The 10,869-nt window shown below is 33.7% G+C and overlaps 1 protein-coding gene across 1 annotated transcript; it reads left to right on the forward strand.

Annotated features, from left to right (window-relative positions):
- The first annotated feature begins 1,840 nt into the window (after nt 1-1,840).
- On the forward strand, nt 1,841-3,448 carry LOC111395834 (serine acetyltransferase 1, chloroplastic-like). Its single transcript, XM_023022015.1, has one exon. It carries the CDS (start codon nt 2,197-2,199, stop codon nt 3,229-3,231), a length of 1,035 nt encoding a protein of 344 aa, XP_022877783.1. The 5' UTR covers nt 1,841-2,196; the 3' UTR covers nt 3,232-3,448.
- The last annotated feature ends 7,421 nt before the right edge of the window (nt 3,449-10,869 follow it).

Consider the following 10,869-nt stretch of genomic DNA (forward strand, 5'->3'; position numbering starts at 1 on the left):
AGTAGTGCTAGTATATAGGGGAAAACTGACAAGGGGATTTACGGGGAGAATTTGACATTTGGTCATTGGGAGATGACAAAAAAAAAAAAAAAAAAAAAAAAAAGGAGGTAATCATACATGGCACCTGTAACTGCTCTAGCAGTTATTCCCCTCATTTGATATTTATTTGACTCAATTGAAACTTGATTTAATTGTGTTTTTTGCTGTGTGTGTGGGAAATTATTAGATAATAAGAAAATGTGTTGATAATAATAAGCCCTTGTTTGTGATTCATTATAATGAGTTTTTTTGGGATAACGTATTTTAAAATAGTGATTATTATTATTATTATTATTTTTAGAGCGTGGTTACAAACTTACAAAGGAAAGAGATTTTTTTAATTTACGTGTATTATTATTTTACTAGAAAATGTATGATTAAAATGAGGACAGAGAAAAATATATCACATTATAAGGTTATACTATATGTACGTAATAATTTATATAATGATTTATCAAGTGATAATGTGACGAGATTTAATTGAATTAAAATCCCATCAATCAAATAACTTATCCACTTACATTTAGGCTATGTTTGATAAACCATTTTTTTCCATGGAAAATAGAAAATGAATTCCATATTCCACTTTTTGCTTGTTTGATAGCAAAAATTTTCTTGACAATTGGAATTCTTGCTTTGCCCCACACGGTTACCATTTCTTGGTTTTCCTACCACTTTGGTCGTTTTTTGTTTTCCATCTTGTTTTTTTTTTAAAATTTTTTTCATGTAAATCAAAGCCAAACGAATACCAAAAGATAGATATTTTTTGTTTTCTTGGATTTTTTATTTTTATTTTTATTTTTGCAATGGAAACAAATTCAATGAACAATTGGAAAAAAGGATGTCCCTTAAATTAACAATTTCAATGAAAAATAAAGTCAAACAAATACTAAAAGACACTTTTATTTCAACGTTTTTTCAGTGAAAAATTATACCAATCAAACACTATTAATTAATAATTCTCACTAAAACAAGTTCTATGTAATTCAATTCCCTGCAATTCGTTTTCTTTCCACCCAAATTCAATTCTCGCAATCAAACGAACTCTTAGATACATCATCATTATCTAAAATATTGTGTAAAATATATACATGTATAAGTAGTACTTTCCTTCATTATAATGGAGATCAATTAGGGGCTAAATAATAATTAAGAATGTATCATTAAAATTAATCTTTAAATTTAAATTAATAGAAAAATGAAATCAAAATAGAAGTCGGACTTTGACCAGCAGTTACATCATTTATCAACTTTCTTATCTTTTTTCTTTAAAAATAGAAAAAGAGGGATTCGAATTGGATACTGCAACCAAATTACGTCGGCACCAAGCGTCGAACCCTAGATTTGGTGGACAAGTGGTGGGGGCTTATGCTGTGTAAATTCCCAGTCAAAATACTAATATTATTAATATATGTTAGTGTTTCAACCACGTTATTTTGTAATATTATATTTTGAAATAGTACATTAATAATTAATGTGTAGCTAAAAATAAAAAAAATTTGAATTTACGCATAATATTATTTTATTAAAATTTTGTTTGTCTACAATACTTATTTTCATCCCCGCATCTTTTATTAAAATAATATTACACGTAAATAAAAAAAATTTCCTTTTCTTAACCAAACATTTCAACGTCAATCTCTATTTCATAATACATTCTTCACAAATAATGGGGCACAAACACTCCTAAAGAATGTAAACGTAAAATAATATCAAATTATTATTTAAAAATATATTTAAAAAAAAATTGTGATTCAAACATGTTCATCAATCTCATCCCGTCACAATACATTCATCTGGCCAAAGGAGCATTATTATTAGTATTATCCCCTATTGTGGCGGCGCGAGTAGTGGCGGTGGAACCTCTTAAATACTTCCACCACACCATACTCGAGAACCACCGCCATCGTCTCGGTACATTCGCGAATTGATTCTTTCCATTTTTATATTCTCCTCAAAAAAATTTCGATTTTCCAATAAAAAATATCACTTGCCAACGAAAGTTCTGGCTTTTTCGTTATCCACATCTCCCTCTCTATATAACTCCATATCGATCGTCTACGTTTTCTTGAGCCTCACATTTCCGTGTCTGCAAATTTTCTTGCATTACCTTCTATACGACCCGTTTTCAAGCCCGTTAAGTTATTCATTATCGCCATGGCAACTTGTGTACACTCTTCAAGAAGAGAAAGCCCTCCTCAGACAAAACCAAACAGAACCCGTGTTGATGATCATGTGATTCAAAATTATGTTAAATATTGTAGACCCAATTCTGCTGACATTGTTTCTTGTGTCCATATTTCAGAGAAAAAGTCGAATGCCCTCCACACGTGTGCACCCACAGTTTTGGATGATGGTAATGCTAATCATGAAGAAGATGTGGATAATTTGTGGCAGGTGATGAAGGACGAGGCCAGGTCAGATATTGATCAAGAACCCATATTGTCGAATTATTATCTCAGTTCAGTTTTATTGCATGATTCTATGGAAAGTGCTCTGGCTAATCATCTGGCCATGAAATTGAGTAATTCTAGCCTGCCTAGTGGTACCCTATATGATCTTTTCCTAGGGGTGCTCACAGAGAATCAAGATATTATGAGAGCTGTAAAAGATGATTTAAGGGCAGTTAAGGAGAGGGACCCTGCTTGTATTAGTTATGTTCACTGTTTCTTGAATTTCAAAGGATATTTAGCTTGCCAGGCTCATAGGGTAGCACATAAGTTATGGTTAACGGGGAGGAAAATCCTGGCTCTGTTGATACAAAACAGGGTTTCTGAGGCTTTCGCTGTGGATATTCATCCCGGGGTGAAAATCGGTAGGGGGATTTTACTTGATCATGCTACTGGAGTTGTCATTGGAGAAACAGCAATAATTGGGAATAATGTTTCAATTTTGCATAATGTGACATTGGGTGGCACTGGTAAGGTATCTGGGGATCGGCACCCAAAAATTGGCGACGGGGTACTGATAGGGGCAGGTACCTGTGTTTTGGGCAATGTTAGAATTGAAGATGGGGCTAAGATTGGTGCAGGGTCTGTAGTGCTAAAGCAGGTGCCTGCCAGAACTACTGCTGTAGGGAACCCTGCAAAATTGATTGGAGGGATAGAGAATCCCATTAAGCTAGACAAATTGCCTAGCTTGACAATGGACCATACATCTCATATATCTGAATGGTCTGATTATGTTATCTAGAGCATCCATTTTTCTAGTTTTGCTCCTTGGTGATGTCTATGTAGTAGGCAGGATTCGAGTCTTTTGTTTATGCTTTTATGAGAGAATTGAAGTTCTCCTATGAGCTCCGCTTAGTGATGCTTTGTACTTGAATAAAATAAGCCTTTCTGGGCTTTGAGATTTTGTATTATACCGTTACATTCTCTATAATGAATAATTGTTAGCTCTATTTACTGAAGTTTGAAGTAAAATATTCTTGGTCTATTCCTTATAATCTATGATGGTCCAATGTTTGAATAGACAAGCAGGCAAACGGCTAGCATCTTTTATCTCCTATGTTTTTAGCTATGTAATATTTCACATCCTAGATCGCATTTTGTAGATAGAATGCTGCTGCTTCCTTTTAATTCGTGATTAATTACTGTTCATTTTTTTTATTGTTTTCCTATCACCATCTGAGGATATTTTCAATTTTTCGAGGTGTACTGTAGTGTATTCAAGGGAATTGTTTCACAGGTCATCTATTTTGAGTTAGCTTCTGCTGATTTTTCTTTATCAGGGAATCTAGATCAAGGCAATTTGAGTTGAACTTCAGTAATTACATTAATTTTGTATTTCAATTACCATGCATTCTTCTGTTGTTTGTACTATAAAATTCTCGTAGCTATATATCCTTGCAGGCTTCTTTGGTGTTCATGGCACTAATGGTATTAGTAGTTTTAATTTTCAGAAGTGGTGATTGTTCTCTCCCATTAAATTGATTTCTCTTGACAGTTCCCACACCTGTTCACAAATTTGTCTCCTGTGTCTTGACTGCAAATTATTTTATTACTAAACATTAGGCTATAGGTGAGTTCAATGGGTTTAGTGCTTGGAAGTATTGATATCCTCATCTCACTGAAAATTAGATTCATTTGGAAGTGCCTATCTTACAGTATTCTGCACTGTGAATTGTAGTTGTGAGATAGAGAAATTTCTTATGGGAAAAATGTCGGTGAGAAACTTGTGTTATGTCTAGTGCTTATCTCTCTCATGTTTATCAAGATCTGCTAGAGAAGTAGAAATCCGGAAGAAACTACAAATCTTTGCCAGGAAAAATAGGAATGGTGATAACCTGAGCCATCAGTCAACTATTTTTGTACTCCTCCTTTCTTGTTCTGGGCCTCGTAAAATTACTCCAAGCTGACATTCCTTGTACACTGGGAGGGTCGCAAGACTCGGTGCTGCCATTATACATTGTGAAAGTTGTGTGCTTCAAAGCTATTCTTTTTTCTTGGCTAGTGATAGTGGCGAATCCAGGATGTTGAGTCAGCATGGGCGGTTGTTGACCGTGGATCTTCGACCACATAAAATATTAAGAGCTCGTTTGATGTCTTTTTTGGCAAGAAATACATTTTGGAATAGTGATTTAATGGAAAATGTGTAGTTAAAAATTTAAAAAAAAAATTGAATTTGTATGTAATATTATTTTATTAGTGAATGTTAGATCGAAAATAAGAGCAAGAAAAATGTATTATGAAATAAATGGGAATCAAACAAAGCTTAAATTTTAAATAAAATAATTATTTTGCTGAAATTGAACATATATAATTCTATTATATGAATAAATCGTACTCACCAAATGACATTGTTGCTTTGCATAATTCAAAGGATAAGCGCGGCTTCGATTTTTGCCAATTGCATCAAAATCCCTAAAATCTTACATATATTGTTTTGTTAAATTTAATAGCACAACGTAGCAGTTGTCATAGTGGTCCAGCATTCAGCATTTCCAAGAGTAGCCCAAGGTTCGAATCTTCTTTGGTGCAATCTTTATTACAAGAATTTTTGGTAAAATTGTATAGCTAAATATGTTATACAATAAATTGAGTGGCAAAAGATTCGAACCCGGGACTCCCAAAATAACTATCCAAGTGGTAACCAACTCGGCCAGAAGGAATGGGCAGAATAACAACGAATTACCAGAAATATATTCTAAACCTTTATCTATTCTCAAACAAAAAAAAGGGCTTCCGGCAGATCTAGCACGCGCGATCGCGGGGGCTTGCCAGGTACTGGATCCACCAGTGGCTAGTGATCACCTTTATGATCTCGAGAGAACGGGAGACTGAAATCTGTGATTTTCTCACCTTTGGAAGCCATTCTGGACCACTTTATATTAGAACCGGGTTTACGCGTAGCTTTTGCATAAGAAGGTTCATATTTTTACGTGGTTTTGATAAAAACTATAGAGTGTTAATTGAAGCTATATAATGCATATTGTTATAGTTTAAGATTGAGAGTGTTAGATTTTGTTTGTTAGTTTAATCGAGTTTATATGCTCGCGAGGATTAGACAGTCTGGGAATAAATACTTTATTTATGGTGGAAATTACACTGCTACCGGTATTTAAACTTCGTTCTGCAAAAGTCGAGTGCAAAGATTATTTAATCAAAATTCAGGTTTGAAATTAATAATTAAAAATATATATCTACAAACCCTAGGCTAAATCAATTTCCCTCTTTCCATTCTCTCCCATCTCTCTCGCTACCCTGTCCGTTGAACTGTCGGAGTCCACCGCCCACATCAAAAATCCACCGCCTTCAACTGCCGGAGTCCACCACCGCCCGGAGCACCGTTGCCGATGCTGCTGTAATGAAGAGGAGATGTCACGACGAAGATACACCAAGCCGCCGAGAAGCAGATCAACTATGCCGCCACACATTTCCTTTCGTGAATCATCGCGAGTTGCAATGGTGAAATGACGGCGGCGGCGGCGAAGGCGAAGCAGCATCTTCACAGGAGAAGCACTGTACCAGTCAGCACGAAGCAGATTCACTGCACCACCGTGAAGCAGACTCACTCCGACGACTATTCACAGGCGAAGCACTATACCAGCTTGGTGTTTTATGGTGATAGTGTGGTGTTTGTGTGGTGGTGGATCTAGCAGTTGTGTGGTGGGTTTGGATGGTTTTTCTTGTGGTGGTGGAGGTGGTGGTGGTGGTGCTAGTGCAGTGGAGGCGAGGATAATGTTGGTGGTAGCTGTAGGTGGGACGGCGTGGTGATGGTACAGTGGAGGTGGCAGTTGCATTGGCGGTCATGTTAGTGGCGGTGGTTGTAGGTAAGACGACCTGGGGTAGGAATGTTTGTTAGTGTTTGTGACTGTGTTGCAGGTGACCACGGTGGTGGTCGTCAATTTTTTGGTGGTGGTGGCGATGGTGATGGTGATGGGGTGAGGGCGATGGCCAGTGGCGTTGGAGGTGGTGGTGGTATTGTGGTGGATTGGATTGGGTGCTTGGTGTCTGTGACCAACTATTCAGTGCCTGTGACTGACTATTAATCAGTAACTTTCAAATTCGGTCATTTTGTGACTAAAAAACTAATCTGTGACCATCAAATTTAAAAATATGTGACTTGTGACCTATAATTTTTTGAATTTGTGAGCAATAACATAAATTATGACCTATAAAATCGTTAGATAAATTGTGATCTGTGATTTTGAAATAATTTGTGACCTATCAAAATTTTGATTTATGACTTCGAAATAATTCGTGACTTCGAAATAATTCGTGATCAATTAATTTGATGATATATGACCAGTGAATAAATCTGTGACATTAATTGTGTACACTTGTCCATTAATTTTATTATTATGACTTTATTATATTCAAGTAATAAATATTTTTAATTAATTAAATAAAAACCTGATTTTTACATTAGTTAAACTTAAAACATGGTCTTTGAATTGTGCATAGTTAATACATGATTTATGAATTTTTCCCTTATTTATGTATCACCGCTGAACGCTATCGAAAGAACGAGATTACTAAGGTGTTCAAGTGCAAGGAAAGATGTTGGACAACCACATACTTATATGAACTGAAGTTCCTCAAGTTAGTTATCAAATACACTCAAATAAGTCATATATATGAGATCAACGGCTATGAAATTCAAGTTGAAATTTATGTCGTCGTGAATTCATGGAAAGGTTGGAAGAGATCCTAAAGTTTGCTGAAGTAGGATTTAGATGTTAAATCAATTAATGTCACATCACCAATTGTTCGAATCACATTCTCTGTGAATATAAGGAGTATTGAATTACTTTGATTAATGTTTTATTATTTTAATTATTTTCAGATTTATTTTTTGTCAATATAGCTAGTAAAATATTGTAGCCGAGGCGGTTATTGGATGATTTATTTAAATCATAAAAATCTCAAAAAAATTACATTTTTATTTTATTAAATTATAACTCTTGCACTATATAAATTCCTCTTTTTCTTAAAAAAATGCACTAAAAATCATTTTGATCTTGTGTACTTTCATACAAAAACGATTTAAGAATTTTTATTTTATTAAATTATGAATTTAAGTTATAATTCTTTCACTCTATATATACCTCTTTTTCTTGAAAAAAAAAATATGCTGAAAATCATTTTAATCTTATGCGCTTTCATACAAAAACGATTTAAGAATTTTTATATTATTAAATTATGAATTTAAGTTATAATTCTTGCACTCTATATATACCTCTTTTTCTTGAAAAAAAAAATGCTGAAAATCATTTTAATCTTATGTACTTTTATACAAAAACGATTTAAGAATTATTTTACCTATATTTTGTTTTGGAGCAGAACTTGAAAGTTTTGGAAACATTTTGTAATTGCTGCACAAGTGATTTGATTGTTGTATCTTAGGAATGATTATCCAAAAAGGTCGCACTAATTAACAATGGGCAAATTTACTTTTCTACATCGTATTGCCACAAATCTCAATCGTTCAATAAGGTTTCTTCTTTGCATTTCACTATTCTGTAGTCAGGGGCGGATTTAGACAGTTCGAACTGTGGGGTCAAATTTTTTTTTTCGAACAACGTATCGTGAACAAAAAGAAAAAATAGGTTGTTTGTTGTTCATGTTTGATGTGTACACTTTGGAAAGAAATGGTGGATTATACGATATATCTATGGACTAAATAATAGATATGGATCATGTGATATGGATATAGATTTAGGATATGGACATTTTGAGGCAGAAAATTAAATTATCAGCAAAAAAAAATAAAAAATTGTGGGGTCATTTGGCCCCACATGACCCCATATGGATCCGCCCCTGTCTGTAGCAGTGTTTGCTACTGATTTTTGTCTTACAATCTAAATTAAAATTCTTAAAAGTTAGTTGCTATACTTGCGATGGATACTCCAAGTTCTAAGTATTTTGAAAAACTTGAATTGTATGTGAAAATTTTAAGAGATGTTAAATGAAGTTAAGATTTTATTTGTCAACTCTTTTAGTGGTTGATGTCATTGAATCTGAAAAATATGTACTCATTATTGATGATAAATCTAATGATATGGACATAGAAAACTTGGTTAGTCGAGAAACACAAGTCATATATGTAGAATCTACATTTTGAATTGCTTGTCTTTGGATTTATATGATGTTTATTGAGCTTGTAAATCAGCTAAGGAATTATGGAATTCGTTAGAAAAAAAGTATGCTATGAAGATATTGGAATTAAGAAATTTGCAGTGAGAATTTTTAAATTTTTAAATGGATTATACAAGAATTGTAGTTAGTCAAATTGAGTATTATAGGTTATTATTCATAGAAATATTGCTGGAGAGTATAAATTCTGTGAGGATATTCAAGTATCTGTTGTTATTGAAAAAAATGTCCCTTGCATGTAGAGTATAAAAAAGCACAAGAGAAAAGAGATGTATTTAAAGGATTTGATCATTAGAATTAGAATTGAGATATACAATAGGATGGTAGAACATTGGGAGAGACTGAATTTGGATACCAATGTTAATCATATTGAAGGAAACCTTTTTGGCTTTTTTTTTTTTTTTTTTTTTTTTAGGTTTTTGCCAAGTGTCAAAACTTTAAGGACGTAGACACGGGAAAATAATTTGTATGGAAGAACAATCGGTATAAACACCAATTTAAAATTAAAATTGTTGGTGATTGTTTTGTTTGTAGAAAATCAAATCCCTTTGCAAAGGATTGCAAACATAAAAAAGGAAAAGCTGTGAAAAACAAACACATGTAATAAAAGACGGGAACTTTTCTACGATAGTGGCAGAAGTTAATCTAATAAGCAACATGATATATTGTTGATTCGATTTTGGAGCAAGCATATTTGTTGCACGTGAAGTTCTCAATCATTCATGTTAGTAATGGAGAATATATGTTCATGCTGAATGCTTCTTCCTCCAAGGTTGAGGAAACATGAATGGTGAAACGTAGGTTTACTTTAGAAATCTCCTTAATTTGAAGGATATTTTCAATGTAGCTAATATTAGGGAAATTCTAGTGTTTGGTTATATTTTAGTTAAAAAATAGTTTAAAATGTACTCAAGAGTTGTAAAGTTGTACTGTCAAAACGTAGTTCTTTTGTTGAAAAAGGGTATGCAAATGATAGTCGGTTTAAACTCAATGTTTTTTAAATTTATACTAGTGAGGGGTCGTGCACTTTGTTATAACTTTAGAATTTAATTTTGTAAAATTTGTTATTTTTTTAGAGCAAAGAAATTGGTAAGAAGAATGTATCACATTAGTAGTTAGAAAGACTACAATAAATGCAACATTTGCAGAATTAGATTGGTTCATAATATATTGGGATATCAAATAACAATTAGAGAAATTTGTGTTATATTTTATCAATTTGAAAAGCCATAAAATATTAATAATACAAAAAAAAAATAAGTTTTTGTGAAGGGGAAAACAATTTTACCGTCAGTTCCCTGGCAAACCGAAATCCCAATGGCAAAGCCTCAATTGATCTGTATGATGAAAACACACAAATTTCAGTAGAAAAAGTATATATTGTAAAAGTATGAATATTACTATAGTAAAAAATCCTAAAGCAACGTTGCAAGCACATATTAGGACAATGAAAATGAAAGGAGCAAAAATCAGTAGCATGTGTATGAACAAAATATCCTTAGACAGTTGTTATTTTGCCAGCACTTTTAACCACGTTTAGAAATAAAGAAAAACAACTAAAACATGTTAAAACACCACCCAAGCTATGGCTCGAATAGGGGAAAATTGACTTCCAGTTCTTCCCTCAACCGAGTAAGGAAAGAGACACAGCTATTCGGAGAAAAAGGTTGAAAATAATGTTGATTGCCAAAACTTCAAAGATGAAAAGAAGCAAACAGCATTCGTTGGTGGAACAAATGAGGAGATTTTTGTCGGAATATAGAGTGGTAATGAGACTAGAAGCCAAAGTATGGTGGTACATTAGTCGCTGCATGGATGGATGTGTGAGAAATTGAGTAAAGGCAGAATGGAGTAAACAGGCAGCATGGCGATTGCGTGTAAAAATGGAAAAAAGAAGATGTTATTAGGATTACCTTTATTAAAGGTTGAACCCCAACCTTAAGGGTCCCTCACCGCCCCTGTCCTGGAGTATCGTGAGGGAGGTAAATCGCAGGTTATGCCTCCAAGGGTACAGGGTGAAAGGTTGCTTGTACACTTGCACTTACCCAAGAGCCAAATCTATATTTCAGGATTCGAACTTTTAACGCGGCAGCCTCAAGCAAAACTGAATTTCTCCACCCTCCCTTTTTACCACTTAGAGATGTGCCCTGGGGGCTAGGATTATCTTTATTAGATTGCTAATTGTAATTGCTTCTTTATATGATACTATTATTTACCAAATGAATTTCAAAAC

The sequence above is a fragment of the Olea europaea genome, chromosome 6 (assembly GCF_002742605.1).
Source record: "Olea europaea var. sylvestris chromosome 6, O_europaea_v1, whole genome shotgun sequence".
Classification (NCBI taxonomy): domain Eukaryota; kingdom Viridiplantae; phylum Streptophyta; class Magnoliopsida; order Lamiales; family Oleaceae; genus Olea; species Olea europaea.